The sequence below is a fragment of the Sander lucioperca genome, chromosome 14 (genome assembly GCF_008315115.2).
Source record: "Sander lucioperca isolate FBNREF2018 chromosome 14, SLUC_FBN_1.2, whole genome shotgun sequence".
NCBI classification, from domain to species: domain Eukaryota; kingdom Metazoa; phylum Chordata; class Actinopteri; order Perciformes; family Percidae; genus Sander; species Sander lucioperca.
In genome coordinates, this window is record NC_050186.1 from 13,784,801 (window position 1) to 13,803,677 (window position 18,877).

Below are 18,877 nucleotides of genomic sequence, written 5' to 3' on the forward strand. Positions count from 1 at the left end.
CACAGACACACACACACACACACGCACACAGACATACACACACCAAAACACATACGCAGACACACAAACAAACACACACACAGACACACGCACACAGACACACACACAGACACACGCCCACAGACACACACAGACACACACACACACGTGCACACACACACGTGCACACACACACATATACACACACACCAAAACACATACGCAGACACACAAACAAACACACACACAGACACACGCACACAGACACACACACAGACACACGCCCACAGACACACACAGACACACACACACACGTGCACACACACACGTGCACACACACACATATACACACACACCAAAACACATACGCAGACACACAAACAAACACACACACAGACACACGCACACAGACACACACACAGACACACGCCCACAGACACACACAGACACACACACACACGTGCACACACACACATATACACACACACAGACACATACGCACACACACACACACACACACACACACACACACAGCCACACATATATACACACACTGAGGTACATCAATCAATGTGTCCCTGAAGTAAACACTTAACCCATACTTGCTCCAAAGGTGTGTTACCACTGACATACATGCTATTGAAAGTTGATTCCTTTTCTCTTTTTTCCTCTCGTTTTATCTTTCCTCTCTTTTTCCTCTCTCTCTCTCTTTCTGCTTGTTTGTTCTATGCAACGGATATGGCTGATAATAAGTCTTCTTAGTCAATTCATTGAAACGTCCACTTTTGACAGTATTACAGTTTAGCTTCCAGCTTTTCTAAAATGTATTTTAGCTCTTCACTTGGTTAATGCAGTTTAGCTTCCAACTCTAACAATTTTCCTGATTTTTTAGCGTGTAGTGCATTTGAGCTTTAAGATTTTTCGTACTATTTGTTTCATATTTCTGCATTTGTGAGTGATTATCGGTTAGAAAATGAACTCAGACCTCACAATGTTCTACGTGTTTTGTCATTATTCAACTTTTGAAGCCAACAGTTCAGTTTAGCATAAGCTTTTAACTTTTTAATGAAATTCATACGTATTAAAACGATTTCCACTTTTTCAACTATTCTCACTACTTCAACTTCTTCTTAATGATTTAAGCTATTCAACCAGTTTAGCTTTAGCAATTCAGCTATTCAGCATTCCCACGCATTTTCCGCAGGAAATGCATTTTCTAGTTCTATTTGTTCCTGTGATGAGAAAAGAAAGTGAAAGAACAGAGGAAGGTTACAGCCCTCAAGCATTTCCCAGCATCATGAGTTTCATACCGGGTAGTTTGGTCCTTTTAATGCTCAGAAAATAGGCTGTTTCTTTCTGTATTTGGACCTGAACAGAGACAATTTCTGAGAAGAATGCTAATAAGAAAATATATAGTACAATTATGGTGAGGAGTGCAATAAAAAAATGATCCTATACTCACACAATGTTTGTCTGATTGCTTTGTTATCTATGCAATCAAACCCAAATAGTTAAACAGCCCTGAGTCATAATCCATAAATATTGTGATGTAGCTTAAAAGGTTTTGCACAAAAGCTTCAGGTATTAAACAGATCCAAAGAGTAAAATAGTTGGTTTCAAATCTGACTGTTACTTAAGAAGCAAAAGAACAAAATCTCAAACTCTGGCACCTTTAAATAACCGTTGAATGACTTGACACTTTGGCATTTGCGGGTTTGTAGACAAAAGTATCTGCTCTCCTTTGGGTTTGGAGACGTGGCGCATGAAAGATCACAGGGCGACGGCACATCAGGCTGTTGTCATGGAACTTTCCAGGTTAGAAACAATGAATAGACGTCAAAAATAGCATTTCCACTGGCACATTGACTGTATTTTTTTTTAATTCCCCATTATTATCGGTGCAGCTCAGGTGTGAGCGCTGATTGAAAGCATACATTATGGCGTTTCGTTTGCACACAGAAACAAACTGTGTAATTTTAAGCAGTGGCACATGCAATTTTAGGGGTACCAAATATATTAAGCACAAGCAAGGGCGTAAAAGTGGTTTGAGAATGGGGGGGTGGGGGGGTGGACACAAAACCAGGGGTCGGGGGGTCCTCTGCCAGAATTTCTTTTCTATTTGAATCCCATTTCATGCATTTCTACATATTTAGGAACTATGATGATACAAAATCCAAGAAATAATTAAGTAATTATATCATAATCATAATTATCATAATGATAAAATCTACCAGAAAGTATAGTACTAAACTATGTATGAGAAAAAGATGTCTTACTTTCTTTATTGTTGGCCGATAGCCAAGACTTAAGAGAATCATTTTATATAGTCAAATGTTCACAATTTGAAAGTAGGGTGGACACAAATGCGATTTTGAAAAGTGTGTGTGTGGGGGGGCATGTCCTGTCTATCATACAGAACCACATTGAAGCTGCTATTGTAAAGATGTGACACGACTGATACATCAAGACAAGTATAGCCACGGAGGACTGCTTTTATTAGCACAAGGCTGAAAATTACTTTTCACACACTAAATAAATCCTGGTGGTTTCCAACAATATGAAAAGTAATTATAATTTTGCCTCCTCCTTTCTGTCTTTCAATATTGCCAGCGCTGATCCCCTTCCTCTCATCCTCCTGCAATGTCCTCCTCTTCTGCAACCCTTCACCCCGGTGTGTTAGGAAACGTAATTAACCTTTATGGATCGGCTCTTCCGGAGGCCTTTTCTCTTGTTACTTTACACCACTCAACAGTATCTCAACCCTCACGAGCTCCTTTATGTAGCTTCATGAGAGGGTGGACACAGAAGCCAGAGATGAGTCCACTGTAGTGGTACATTCTGCATCTTTTTTTATGCGTGTGGGGGGTTAAAATGATTGAGTGTTTTGTAGGGCTGGGACCATATGCTTTCGTCCTTTTTCGATTCTTTCACGATACACGGGTGCTGATTTCGATTGTTTTTTCCCCCTTCCTTAACCAAAACAAAAGTTCAATAATACACTTCTAGAGACAATATATATCAGGAGACATTTCTAAAAACTAGCTGTTTTCTAAAAGGAATGCACATCACATGTCAGTTAGTTCATCTGACATTAATTTCATGTAAAGATGTACGTAACATGGATTTTCTGCATTATGATGAAGTCGCCGTCGACAGTATCGTATAAACAGAAAATATTTAGGTGAATCATTGGTAAAAAACAAAATAAAATAAAAAATATTGATGCTAGGGAAAAGAACGGTTTAAAGATTTAAAAATCGTGGAAAAATCGATTTTTTTAAAGCCTAGTTCAGCCTATCTCTCTCTCTCTCTCTCTCTGGGAAGTATACTAAAGAGTGGCTTGCCCTCCGACCTTTGAAAGGAGATGGTCCTGAGACAAAACATTCCTTTATCCCTTATTCCCTTCCCTAATCTGTAGAGAGACAACCCGTCCTCACTCCGTTCTTGTAAAATACGGACGCTTAGGCAATGGCTGTCAGCGTCAGATACGACGCAAAAAGCACCCTTCAGCATGTGTGTGGAGAATGCACCGGGCAGAGCAGCAGCTACGCGGCACTTGAAGTTGACGTAGTATTAAGAGCAACAACGGTAGCGAGTATTAAAGCCCGAAATTCCGCATAGGGAGGGTGGCCGGGGTTTGGTGGATGGGTCAAACTACACAGGACTTTCACGCTGGAGACCGGGGTTCGTGTCCCGCGTGTCACGTTTCCTAAACCCAACTGTCCCGTTCTTGTCCCTCGTGTCATGGAAACGTACCTTTAATAGGCCAATAGTCCCTACCAAGCGCGTTTAGATATGACGCTAAAGGAGACTTTTAGCGTTAAAAAAACCCACCAAAGGCACCTGACCAAGCGTCCGTATTTTACGGGATGGGAGTGAGAATGTGTTGCAACAGAGACAAACATAATTATACATGAACAGGATTGGTTATTAGAGACTGGCCGAATATTCTCGTCCCCTGACCTATGACCTTTGAATGACCTAAATGTCTAAGCTTTCCCTTATGCTACGTTTACACGTGGCCGGCTATTTTCATAAACGGACATTTCAACCTCTCTGTTTTCAAAAATAACATCGTGCACAGCTGTCAGTTTTCAGAAAAGTGTTCGTTTACATGTACCCGTGGATATATGCCGTCAAGAGCATGCACGTGTAAACAGGGCCTTAGTCATCATACCACAACATGTTTCTGAAAATTCCACCACAATGTTAATACCTAGAATATAGATTGTCCATCAGTTTGTGTGAATCACATAAAAACGTCTTGTTTCAAAGTACTTACTCAATGGTTTGTAAGTAACAGCAAAAACTTGTAATTACCCACATCTCAAAATACATTTTTCCAAAGGTGTGTGTGTTTTAGAATTATGAGCAGGAAGATGAGCGGAGTGTGTAATTACAGGGGAAACAAAGCCGTGCGTCCTGATGCATTCTAAAGCAGACCTTGCCAACAACCCACTTTGTTTTTTCCCCGCATGAAATTATGTGCCCACCATGGCGTATAATTAGAAATCAATTAAACTCCATATCACACATCCAACTAAACTGTATTGAAAAGGATGTGAGGACTGTACTTGTAGGACTATATATTGTTGGGTAGTTTAATTTATAATAAAACATGGTACTTTATAAACTACATGCACTTTGTGTGCAAAAATGTACAATGAGTAAAAAGTACAATATTTCCCTGCAAAATGTAGTGCAGTAGAAGTAGAAAGTGGCAAGAAATGACTCAAATAAAGTACAAGTTCCCTTAAATTTGTACTTAAATACAATTCTTGAGTAAATCTACTTAGCTACATTCCACCACTGGTTTGCAGATGACAGAGAGTCAATATCTTTTTGATGAAATTTTCATTTTTCATTTGAAATACAATATAAAAAAAAATGCAATAACATTTGTAAATCAACAAAGCAGCAGGCGAAGCAGGTGAAGCACTACATTAGAAAGACTCAGACAGACAAAGGGTGGGGCGTAAGTGTGAGTTGAAGTTGATACCGTGCAAACATGTATGTGCAGTTGTGGTGTGTGTGTATGTGTGTGTATGGAGGGTGGTTAGGGTTAGGACCAAAGATGTTGGATCCTACAGTTTCCATAATGCAACTCCATGGTGTCTTTTCTGTAGCAGCTCAGGAGCAACACGTCCTCCGAACCATACGACGACACGTTTATTCCTACGCTCCAATACCACCCACAGGAGCGTTTTATAAATTAGCGCCCCTAGAGGTGGCAGGAAATACGACCCTAAATATGTTACGAAATGGTCACAGTTTTCAACATGCCGTTTAGGCGGTGAAACCGTTGCAGTTTGGTTAGGTTTAGGCACCAAAACTACTTTAGTTAAAGGCATACTATGTAACTTTTCCCTCTTCGGTCCCCCTACAGGTTGTCTCATTGGAACTACAGCTTTAAGTTTATAAAAAGATTGTGGTTTTGGTTTAAATCAGTACATCTATTACGTTACTTCCCTTCCGGTTAGGCATGTGGTATAGATCGTGATGTAGTTCTGTTAGTTCCGTAAAGTAAAAAGAATCCCGCCGTTTACTTTTATTTAATAAAATGGAACACAAACTCCAGTCACCTGGGTGAAAGTCCTGTGTTTGAGTGACCAATCCACCACCCCAGCCTTCCTCCTTATGCAGAATTTCGCGCTCTTATACAGTATTGCAACACTTTACTTCCTGCTTGCCGCTATAAACGGAAATATGAATCGTAATTGCTGCTTGAAGAAAGAACTTATGCGGGCGTATTTCGGAGGAGGACAGCCTTCGCAGAAGTTACATCCAAGTTGGAAGATTCTGGGGCCGTTTCACCAATTTGCAACATGCATTCTGTGATTTGCAACATATTTCCTTCTTGTGTTCATTTTGTCATGTTAAATATATAAATAAAAAAATCTTCAAATAATTAATTGTGAAACATATTGCTGCCACCGTTTACGATCTGCGTGTAAGCAGTAGGCTACAACAAATTGCTATTGTGAAATGGGCCCTTGTACCTCAGGATTTACGTTCCATGCCAATATTCGGCGGCGACGCAGGAAGTATTGTGCCCTTCATGTTGCACAATAATGCAGATTGATGATTGTGTAGCACAACTGATTTTCAAGCAGGAGACCAGAGTTTGCATCACAGACCTGCAATTCACATGTGCCTCTTTATTAAAGACAACCCCAACCTTTACCTAACCTTACTCAAGCCTAACCATACTGTAGAAGCCATGTGCAGATGTTTTGGAAAGGAAAACATTTCAACAAAAAATGAAATTTAAAACATTCTTGTCTGGTGATTAAATTGTCTTTAGACAGTCCGTACCCGTTAAATGCCCAAGTTGTTGGGATCTTGTTCATTGTGGGTTTCCCAGCCTATTAAATCATAGGAGCATATTTTTGTTTGATCGAAGACATTGAATGAAGGTCCATGAAAAGAAGAAAAAGAGAAGATAAAAGACAGAAATGATTATGTGAAAATGTGTCAGTTTGCATGCCCAGATAACACTTTCAGTCGTCAAGAACATGAGCTCATGTTAATGCAGGAGCAAATTAGTGCCAGTTGAGTACTTCTGTGTGTGTGTGTGTGTGTGTGTGTGTGTGTGTGTGTGTGTGTGCGCGTGCATGTCTTGATATGAATAAAATAAGCGTGTGTGTTTGGTTTTATTCATTTCAACCCTCACATTAAACAACAGCTGCTGGATAGAAATGCAAATGTATCTGCATTTTGATTTGACTGAGTATGAGGGACGTCCTCCCCGGCTTCCTTCCTCGCTTCTTGAGATTTCTCCTGTAATGGTTATTTCTGAGAGCGGAGGAGAGGAGTGCTCATTCACTGGCGGTCATAATGACCCTTCTCTAGCCATGCAGAATGGGATGGCTTTTTGGGGATTGCTTACTCTCTGTGCCCAGACATCCTCATTGAACTCTTTTAGCCTCAAAATTTGGCGCCGACTGGCATCCTTCAGAAGGTGCACATATAAAGACGCTGGGGGCAGACATGCAAAAACACACACACACACACACACACACACACACACACACACACACACACACACACTGTAATTACAAATGCCTGAGAAAATAAGGTTTTGTGTTTTATTGTTTGTTTGATGACATCACTTTGGGCTTAAAGAAATGGTGTTTTTTTAAAATATGCTTGTTCACTACTTTCAGACATTTTATAGATGATAATGATTATAACATTTGTTTTTTGCCCTATTTGAAGCCGACTGATCACATAACACAGCAGTTCAATGCTTTGTAAGATGTTGTTTGAGGTCATTTGAAGTGATGACCTATTCATAATATAGCCTATGTATATATTAGCTAATTAAATTGATTATTTCATTTCATTAAATTGGACTTTTGGCAGTGTAGTAGCCTTGGCTACTCCATTGGTTTTAAGTTGACATTGCAGATCCAGCAACAGTCCGTCATCCCTCAGTAAACTTCTTCCCAGGAGCCACATATCAGCCCTGACTCCTTCTCTTCTCTGTTCTCTTCCTCCGTTTAAACTCTGCGATGCTGCCAGCCATCCAGCATCACTGAGCCTTCGCCACATGGCCTACTGTAGACTATTATATGGAAATACTCATTATTGTCCGTAGGATACAGGCATACCTACTATTAATTTCAGTCTACCTCTCACCATGGATACAAACGGTTTGAATGCTGCGTTCCATCAGGACCAAAACCTCTCGCCATAAAAAAAACAGTTTGTTCCCCTCTGCAGTCAGCCTCATTTACGAGGCCCCGGACCCCCACTGACACTGACTCTCAAACCCCCCCCATCCCTAGTCAACACACTTTGTGCTAACCTTCATCCTTTACATCTGCCCATTGCACATACTATATATATTCTTTGCAAATTCTGCAACCCATTTCTACTACTCAACCCATTCAGCCTCTTTTTTTAATTTATTTTGATATATATATATATATATATATTTTTTTTTTTTTTTTTTCATATTCATGTTTAATATGTTTGTTTGTTCATGTATGCACCTTTCACCAAGGCAAATTCCAAATAGGCTATACCTATTGTGGCAATAAAACCTTTTTTGATTTACCTCCGTCCTCTCCTCCTCCCCCCCATCTCACTCACGCTTCCCACCTCCCCCTCAGCCTCTCTCCTCTCTCCTCTCGTCTTCCTTGGACTGCAGCAGAGAACCCGCTGCTGCATCGGAGAAGACAAGAACCAAGAAATCTCGGCGCGATGTTTTCTATCTCCATCTCTGTCTCTGTGACTGTGTAGGGACGGGGGAACCAGGGAACGGGCGACTTATCGAGCTCGGTACGATGCACCTGGTCCTCTGCAGGCTGTGAGTATTTCTTTTCTTTTAAAAACGTGCCAAACTATAACTTCATCTCCTTCCGCACTCCGGTGTATATAGTGGAGCATAGATGGCATCTTTCTTTATCCGCCTTTTTTTTGGATCATATCATATGCAAAATGGAAAGAGGAGATGTCGCATGCATCTGGTGATTAAAATGCCCTTGTTGAATAATGGCAATACATTTATTGAATAAAGCCCCCGTGCGCATTATTGACGGGAAAGTTAGGGAACTTTCTGAGAGTTGTCCAGCTAAAGCATCATTTAAACAAATCGCATCACATTAAATCAGAATAGCCTGTGTATTTTTATTCAGAGGATATTCTAAAACACGCACCTGATATGTTCTTATTCTGTTTGTTTTATAAAACGCAGCAAAAAAAAAGGGATCTTGCGCACAATTTAACCTGCAGTTCAGCGACTTTCCAGATGTTACGTGTGTGTGTGTGTGTGTGTGTGTGTGTGTGTGTGTGTGTGTGTGTGTGTGTGTGTGTGTGTGTGTGTGTGTGTGTGTGTGTGTGTGTGTGTGTGTGTGTGTGTGTGTGGTGGTCGTAGTAGTGATGGTGCCGGGGGTGTTACCATCCTGACGTGCTCAATGGTCGCGGAAAGATTGGTACACACGCACGGCGGAGGCAACCCCGGAGCTTTCCCTTCCGCGGAGCGCGCACATGCATAACGAGTGAATCTGCAGAGAGAGAGAGAGAGAGAGAGAGAGAGAGAGAGAGAGAGAGAGAGAGAGAGAGAGAGAGAGAGAGAGAGAGAGAGAGAGAGACCATCCATTACTCTGAAGTCCGAGCTCGATGCAGTGTGTGTGTGTGACAGTCTTCTAATTGTACAGCGCACTGTGCCGCCGCCTCGCAGGGAGGGAGGGAGGATTGATTTCCAGGCAGCAGGACAGTCCAAAATCTAATTATGGGACGCGACTTGCGTCAAAAGACTCCGCGGTGATTGATGCTCCTTCCTGTACAGTGGTCTGTGGGCCGTGTTCAGCTGCTGGAGCCTCTGTGTCGGCTGCAGTTATAGCTACACGGTCCAAGTGGAACAAAGAGGAGGAAAGTGATAGATGAGTTTTGCATAAAGCTGTTCCAGCCGGCAGGGGCGATTCCAGGATTTCTGAGAGAATTCTGCTAAATAAAACATCAAATTCATTATTAGTTACCCTTGTTTTCATTTTAAACAAATTGTAAATCCGAATACAATACACATTTTCTATAGGCTCAGTCAGCCACTTTAAAAAAAACAAACAATTCCAGTGCTGGTTCGATGGTATGGAAACATTAAACATTAACATTGGTCATTTGACAAGGGCTGGGAAGATTGGCAGAACAGGCAGCCAAGTGACAGTACTCTGATCCAGTGGAAATCACAATTGTCAGATTCTGGCCCTTCTAGCCCCTGCCCACAGCAGGCTGAATGGGAAGTTAGATTAGAACAAACATGTAGAAATCTAACCAGGTGTTTGCTGCAGGACAGTTCTCTGACTGGCTAAAGGTTCAGTTTGAATAGATATTTGTCAAACACCCGAGTCAGTAAATGAATGTTTGCCTCCTGTATGCCTCAGTGTTTGCTTTAGCTCAGCAGATGACAATGCAGGCATCTATTCAACAGTTATTGTTGGTTGTTATCTCAGCTACATCTAAACACAAAAGGAGGTTTGGCTTGCATGGGTCTGCACCACATGTCACGATGAGAGCCAAGGCAGAAAGCCAGGATGCATATCTGTCGGCCAATCAGTAGCCTGCAAAGCAATTCAAATGTGCAACCACCCTGAAAAAGATGGTTACAGAAGACGACCGAAAAGCACATATGGATTCTTAATGGAAACACAGTTGAGTGTCCCTCAAATCTCGCTGTTGTAGATGATATAGTCTGTATGTTGCACTTTATGAATCCCAAGCTGCCGACTAGGATTCAGTTTATACATGCCAGCAAAGGTAAAGATGTTCAGTACAAAAATGAGTCCTAAGTTTAGTCAAACAGTCCAGCAGTCCAATTTTCATGAATGATTTAAGACAGAGATCTTCAACAGGGGCTCCAGGGCCCCTAGGGGGGCCTCCAAATTATTGTTCATTTTTGAAAGTTTTCTTCAAAAATTAAAATGTCTTAACATGAATCCAACAAATTATTAGCAAATATAAATCACCATTGATGATAGGCTTACTGGCCTAACGTAGTCACTAAGGTAGCCATCCACAGATATGGTTAATCCTAAGGATTTGATGTGCCACATGTATGTTTAACAATTATTATTTTAATAGCTTAGTATTCTATGCACTACAAAGGTATGCATAAAGGCTTTAGGCCGCCCTATACGTTATTGTAGGCCCAATTATTAATTTGCAACTTTATTTTATACAATGCATGTAGTAGGGGGTCCCTGCTCCATCTCTCTTTCAGTTAAGGGGTCCTTGGTTTAAAAAACGTTGAAGACCCCTGATGTAGGACGAAAGTTTGCTTTGCTTTCGTTCTGAACACACCCTTAGAGGAGCTGGTAGGTTGTTAGACAGATTTTTGCTAGCTGCTTCTCCCTGTTTACAGTTCTTTATGCTAAGCTAACGGCTGCTGGCTGCAGTTTCATATTTACTGTACATAGAGAATGATCTTCTCACTTGAATAATTGGCAAGAAAGCAAATAAGTGTATTCCCCAAATATTTAACTATTCCTTTAAAAAATGCAGGTGTATTTGTTTTAGTAAAGTGAATATCAAAGAAAAAACTTGACAGACAGACCCATTTCAATTTAGCCAGCTGCTATGGGCATCCACACAGGGACCCCCACAGCAGCTGGCTAAACTACAGCAGCCATCATTATATACAAGCAATTATGTGTGTGTGTATGTGTGTGTATGTGTGTGTGTGTGTGTCTCTAAGTAGGCGTTAAGACAGAAAACTGCCCTGCATTAAAAAAATACAAGGGGCTGTCAGGTACTGGTGAGAGGATGTAATACATGAATTATGTACATGGGTATTTGCTGAGCTACAGTACACATACCTTATCTGCATAACAAAAAAGTGTGTAGGCCTACATTTTAGAGCTCTCAAAGACCAGGGAAGTTGTAAAACAAGGGAAGTAAGTAAACATCAATGAAATACAGGGAGAAGTTGATCTGCTGCAGCTGTTGCAAACTTTTTTTTTGTGGTATTTGACCCTATTTCCAGGCAAATTTCTATCAATCAAATAAAATTTACAAACTCTGGTCAGCATTGAAGAAATAAAGGAACACCATTCTTATTTATTTATTTTTTTAAGTTTTAGCAGCCCAAAAGCTGATCCCAATTCTCTTTCAGGATATTGCATATAACTGTATGATGGTTTTTGAAGTCCTGCGTTTATTTCTTCTGTCAAAACCTGACTTGTGCAGCATCTGCTGAGCTTGGCGTGTAGTTTTATTCACACAATGTGCATTAGCAACTGCCCAATGCAGCCATCTGTGGGCACCGCAGAACGCCTGTAGGGCTCTGCACACACCGCTTTCATTTACATATCGTCGATCAGTGTGTTGCATGCAGATACAGGATCTTCTCTGAGTAACTTCCATGTTAATATTCCCCGCTTCAAAAACACAATTTCTCTCGAGAGTTTTTTGGGAATACAACCCTGCAGAAAAAAAATTCTCCATTTCCTCCTGCACAGTGTGAGAATGTCTCCTAGTGTCCCAGAGAATGAACCTGCAGTGTGTATGTGTGTGCGCGCGCATCTGCGTTTGTGTGAGTGATTAATGAATGTAGCTGGATGGCGTCAGTGGGCCATGACAGCACGACTGCGAGGAAATCATTTCTCCTTTTTCCGTGGACTGCTGATTCAGAGCTCCCAGGAATTTTTAGCTGATTGCTAAAATCACATCATAAGGGTGCTGTTATAATAACCCCAATCACAGCAGATGGCGAGGAGAAATGAAATGAGAAATGAAATGAAAGTGGTCATAGATGATGTTAGCTTGCCTGTTCATGGGGGGAAAGGCCAAGATTGTTTGGTTAAAATGTGGTAGCTTCTTGTATGAACTTAATGTATCTCCTACATCAGCAGTATGTGTTGTGTAAAAACGCTGCAGGCTGTAGGTTGCTTCAAAAGAGGACTGGACATTTGGACTTTAAAGAATTATTTCTCTGTAGCTCAAAGTGCATGAAAAGACTTCTAAATGTCAGCATTAATGACCATTTGCATAAGGAGGAGAAAGCTTAGCTTATCATGAATAATGAAATGTCAATGGAAGAGGAGTATCTTTTATATTCTGCATTGCCATCAAGAAGATGACTTTGGAATTCTTGGCGCACTCGGATGAGAGAGACGGAAGGATGGAGAGACTGAGAACAGAAAGAAAGAAAGAAAGAAAGAAAGAAAGAGAAAAAGTGAAGAGAGATGGGAATCCACCGATCAGCATGGAGGAGGTGAATTGATACCAGGGATTATACACAGTCCTGGCTGCCTGTGTTGCACCATTATTCATTACCCCTCCATTATAAAAAGTGCTCTCAGTGTTGCAGTGCAGCGAGTTCATTGGCTATTTTCTTCTTGGCCATTTGGTGCAGAAACTCTCCGAGCATATCATGAGGTTTATCACAGAGTTCGACCTTTAGTCTCAAACGTTAAAGCACTCAGCTGGAGGAGCCGCGTCGCTGGGAACGAGTTTGGGGAAGTTTGCTAAAAGGGCCATGCTTAATGTAGGTAGAAAAAGATGTCTAATCCTGTAATGTGCTTTTTTGAGACAGTGTCATATGTTGAGCATTGACTGCCCTTTCAGTACACTTATTTGAATATTAGAACATGAAAGCTGAGAGGTGATGAAACCAAGTTAGATATAAACATCAGAACACACTCCTTTTACTGAAATACCGACTTGAAAAACTCCTCCCTTTTGCCTCCATGCTTAAACTAAACTGATGTGAGAGTTGATGCAGTGTAAATTCTGACAGCGGCAGAATCTTTTTCTTTATTGTCCTGAAGCCATAGGATGGGAAGATGTTTCTCGTCGGCCTTGAGTTTAGACGCATCCGTGGCCAGGGGGAATCAGTGTCTCATCATCTGGCCGTGCACAAAGTTAGTTAGTAACCCATTTCCTACTTTATTTCATTGCTGCATTGCACCAAAATCTCTCGGGCTGCTTTACGTCGCTGTGGAGCCCCGCCGCTTTTGTTCAAATGACAGATCCCGACTGATGTTTTATCTAATCCCGCAGAGCAAAGGTGAGCAGAAACACCATACATCAACCTGCCACGGTCTGTTAGGGTACTTAACCCAGTCGCAACACCTCAGTGTATGCTTTCCACTCCAGAGACTGCAGGTACAAAGAGAGCAGCATGTTAAGCCTAAAATATCTTTTTCTTTCTATTTAATGATGGACACAATCATATATGGCTGCATTGTGTCATCTTATCACTATTGACATTGAGACATTCTGCTATTGAATGCTACTAGAATACTGATGTAGAGATATTTCCATCATGGATAACTGAAACCAGAACATCTGTAAATGAATAATTTCACTGATGATATCATTTCTGTTTCAGATAAGATAAGATACGCCTTGTCTCCTATAGGAGAAATTTGTCTTGGGCAGTCGAGAGAACAAAAAATGGCGACACATCGCACATAAACGCACAATAAACATACAATAGTCTCATACAAAATGCGATCAACTACAGTAAACATTCAATAACACACTGCACAACCTCCCCCTAATATTGCACATATATACTACCCAGATTGCACAGTTCCCATTACGGACCAAATTAAAAGATGCATTAAGCAATAAACACAAAATGCATAATTTATACACATTGTTATCACTAGGGATGTCCCGATCAAGTTTTCTTCGGCCCAGATCTCGAGCCAAGTCCTTTTTTAATATTGTAACAAATCTGATCAGAAACTTATATTTACCTAAATGTTGATTTAAAAGAGTGTGTTGAAACACACTTTATTTCTCACAAACTACTTGATCCAAAAACTGAAAGCCCTGATTCCAAACTATTACTTTTATAATCTAAGATCATTGAATATTAAAATGGGTAACATGAAGCAATACACTAGAGAGAAGAAGTATTGTTGTTGGACTTGTTGAGGCTATAAATGATAACTAACTAACTAACTAACTAACTAACTAACTAACTAACTAACTAACTAACTAACTAACTGTTAACAAAAACATTACTTTTAAAAAAATATTCTAAATATAGTATACACTCAAACTGATATAGATTATTTTAGGTGTTTAAAATGTGTTTAGCTGCTGCCCCCGTCTACAGCAGGACATTGCTTATCTTCCGTGTCGGTATTCCTGTCTGCTTCTCCAAACTGGGGGCGTGCCGACCGCCATCTACTGTAGCTGACACACTGACTATGGAGAAGTAGCTCCTACAACCCCACTTCAAAACATCCAAACTATCCCTTTAAATGCCTACTAGAAAGGTGTGTACACGTTGACTTGTGCTTCCTTTCTTTTTGATGTTGCCTTTCTTTAAATAATTGTTCATTTCTTATACTGTACATATATAATATACATTGTTGAAACTGTATGACAATCTATATAAGCATATAAAGAGAATTAAAAAGTAAGACCGGTGGGACCGGCCCGTTCTGGGAACGGCAAGGATTGCGGGTGGATTACGTGTATAGAGCAACGGCTTATACATTGTCCCATACAAGCAGCCTAAAATCTCGTATTTTATCTGCTTTAATATTTTTAACTGTTTTTAACTGCTCTTTAATGTTTAATTTCTTATACTGCACTGTAACTTTAATTCTCGTATTTTATGTAAAGCAGTCGTAGCTCAGTCCGTAGGGTTTTGGCTTGGGATCCCCAGTTCAAATACAGCCGGTTCAAGTACGGAGTGTGGACTGGTAGCTGGAGAGATGCACTGCCAAGGTGCCCTTGAGCAAGACACCAAACCCTCAACTGCTTGGGGTGCTCATCCATGTGTAGCCCCCTCTCTCTGACATCTCTCTCTTAGTGCATGTATAGGTCCTGTTTGTGCATGTGTGTGTATTTCGGGCCATGTGTGTAACTGTAACTATACCAACAGAGAATGCAACAGTGAATTTCCCCTTGCGGGATGAATGTCGTCGTCTTCTTCATCAAATATCCAAACTATCCCTTAAATAACAGAAGATGCAGAGTGTATTAGATCAGTCAAATGGCCATGAAAATACTACTTCACATGTCTGTTGCATGTGCAGTGTATCTGTCTGTAGTCTGTAATTGCCCTGTCAACGACAGTGTTGCTGGAGGGCTTTGGAGTGTAATGAGAGCGTCCAAAGCTTGCTGTTGTTTCTCCTGCAGCAGCCGTTTGGCCTGGTGGCCGCTGGCTGCAGTGTGGCAGACAGACGTTTCCGTCCTGATGTGTTGACAGGTCTTCTGAGAGGCCATGCCACAGTGGAGAAAGCCCTAAGGGGAGTCAGTCACACAGGCTGACATGTAGTCCCAGCGTAGAAACACAGACATTAATAAGCTCTGACAGAAAACATGGTCTCAAATTACATTTCCAAGAATGTAACATTTCTGAATGCTTAATACAAATGAATAAAAGATGCCGGGTATGATTGATTTTTATCTAATTCAACTTAATTCAGTTCTTGGACTCAACACAAATGTGCACTGAATAAATAAAAAATCCTGGTATCATACCACATACAATACAAGTCTCTACGTGTCGCTCAAAAGCTGCATCGGAGCTGACGGGAACAGTAGAGTTGGGCGATATCTGTGGCTCTGTCATTACGAGCGACCCCTTTCACATATAAAGAGTTTTGTGAACCATTGGTTATATACAAATATTGATTAAAGCAGCTTTAACACACACATGATGAGTTCTCTCATCTGACTCTTTGCAAGAAAGCCAATAAGCGTATTTCCCACACTATTCCTTTTAGAATTTTTTAATCTCTAATTGAAAGAAGAAAAAAAACATTCATAAAATACTGTGGTGGACATTTGTATAACAGAAAGTCTGTGGGAATGGGTCTTGTTCAGAATGTGGTCTGGTTGTAAAAATTGTTCCTGAATTAAGGACCAGGAACACATGCCGTCGGTCAGACGGTGAGGGTCGCTGATGATGTTGCGAGCTTCCTGCTGTCACAACTCGTTTGACAGTGAATGTTCTGTATGGGTGAGAGAGGAGCCACAGACGCACTGTTTTTGTTGGCAATTCATTCAGCTGTCTGTAATATTTTATCTGCACTTGTTTTTGTCGATGGGTTTGCATCAAAACTGAGCATAAAATAGGGAAGTTACCTTTCGTTGGATATGATGCAAACAGTTGTGGTTCTCGTAGGAAACAGAATTTTCTTTTCACAATACAATTAAAATAGCATTATACAGTATACCAATGAATCATTTTATTTCCCTATTCTCTTCTTACTAATGCATTTCCACTTCATTAGTAGATTGCACTTTGCATCAGCTTCAGTTTGGCTGTCTCAGTGTAAAATGCTCTTTTGAAGTTCTTCAGTGCGCCAAGAAATACTGCAGTCAAGTATTTGTGACAGACAGCTTTTAATCATGCTAAACTTGATTTTCTCTTTCTGTCCCCACAGGCTGCTGGTCTCTACTGCTGAGCTCTGACAGGGCCGAGAATCTTTCCAATTTGAGATCAACTTTCTCCATTTCAGCAGTGTCTGGCTTCTCCCATCCAAAGGATTTAGACATCATTACTTAATCATTAGTGTCCTGGCAGCTGACTGGCTTTTTTAGCACTAATAAACTGCCTTAAGTCCTGCTCTGTCCGGGAATAGAAAGAAAGAAAGAAAGAATAGTCACCTTACATTTGTAGCATCTGGTGGAATAAATCTCAGGCTAAATAGATTTGAACTAAAATACTTTTAGTGCCAAATTTCTTTGTGCCAATATGGATGAAACGCAAAACGGCAGGACTTCCTTGGCTAAAGGTGCCAAGGACATCGCTAAAGAAGCCAAGAGGCAAACTGCCAAAAATGTAAGCAAAGCTGTTGATCGTGCCTCAGATGAATACTCCACTCATCGCAGCTATAACCGCTTCCAGAACGAGGACGAAGAAGACGACAACTACAATACTTACGGTCAGCAAGACGGTCACTACGCCGACAACGCGGGCAACGACGAGGACGAGGCCTCCAGTGACGCCACGGAGGGCCACGACGACGAAGACGAGATCTACGAGGGGGAGTACCAAGGCGTGCCTGCCCACAGCGATGGGAAGCATCGGGACGGGCAGGTGGCTCTGGGCCAGCCGGTTTCTGACAGCCTAAAGAGCCGCAAGGAGCTGGAAAATGAGAGACAGGCCGACGAAGAGGAGCTCGCCCAGCAGTACGAGCTGATCATGCAGGAGTGTGGCCACGGGAGATTCCAGTGGCAGTTGTTCTTCGTACTCGGGCTGGCGCTCATGTCAGACGGCGTGGAGGTGTTCGTAGTGGGCTTCGTCCTACCCAGTGCCGAGACAGACATGTGTGTCCCCAACTCTGGTGCCGGGTGGCTTGGTAAGCATTTGCATTCCACACTTTTCTGGGTTGTTTATATTTGTATACAGATACATTACATGTCTCACCTGTTGGTAGTGGCCCCCTCAACCATCAGACAGGGAATTAAAGCCTAAAGAGCAACTTTTTTTCTTTTTTTTAAAGATTATTTTGTTGGGCATTTTAGGCCTTTAATTCCACAGGACAGATGAAGACAGGAAAGAGGAGAGAGAAGGGGAATGACATGCAGCAAAGGGCCGCAGGTCAGAGTCAAACCCGCGGCCGCTGCGTCGAGGATTAAACCTCTATATATGTGCGCATGCTCTACCAATTTAGCTAACCCGGCCACCTAAATAGCAACTTAACACCTTTTTAAAATCTTGACTTGCTAACCTCTATCCAGGCTGCAGTGATGTAGAAGTATACTCCAGGGTGTGCCAGTGCACCATGAACTCACTGTTGGGTTGGGTTTAAGGTGTCACCACTTGTAATCTCGCATTGCCAGACCTTTCTCCACAGCGCCGTGAAGGAGGGTATGGCTAGTCCACACAGCATTCCGGGATGGGAGAAAAACGTGCTCTGGTTTATTGCCATTTCTTTAAACCAATCACAATCATATTGGGCGGTGCTAAGCGGTGGATGGAGCAATGGTGCCTCTGCAAAATAGCCTCGGGAAGGAACTTGTTTTGGTGGAACATCTGTTAGTTTAAAAGTTGTTTTAGTTGTGCAACAGAAAACTCAGATTGGACAGATAGTCAGATAGCTGTCTGGATTTACCCTGCAGAGATCTGAGGAGCAGTTAACCATAGTCCTCAGAAATCCACCAGAGTTTAGAACGACAACACAAAGAAAGCGGAAGGTGACGGACATCTGGCTGAATGAGGGACATCGGGTGAAATTTCCGGCAGCAACGGAGCAATCCCAGAAGTGAAACGTCGAGGATATAGACACATACACACAGACAGATACATCGTGTCTCCCCCATCTGCAGCACTGTTGTCGGCCAGTGCGTCAGCATGCAGACCGTGCCGAAGGACAGTATTAATTAGGTGATCGAGACAAGAAAGTCTCCTACATGGTTCCAGGGCTTTGGTTATGTTGCTGCCTTGATCTGTTACCCACACTATTCGGCTGAGGGAGCA

General features: G+C 41.6%; 1 protein-coding gene across 1 annotated transcript in view; it reads left to right on the forward strand.

Moving 5' to 3' along the window:
- The first annotated feature begins 8,102 nt into the window (after window positions 1–8,102).
- LOC116062897 (synaptic vesicle glycoprotein 2C-like) overlaps window positions 8,103–18,877 on the forward strand; it is a 47,449-nt gene continuing 36,674 nt past the window's right edge. Inside the window, exons 1-2 of the mRNA XM_031317674.2 lie at window positions 8,103–8,293; window positions 16,839–17,756. Coding sequence (XP_031173534.1) covers window positions 17,150–17,756 — 607 coding nt within the window. The 5' untranslated portion in view covers window positions 8,103–8,293; window positions 16,839–17,149. The remainder of the gene's footprint in view (window positions 8,294–16,838; window positions 17,757–18,877) is intronic.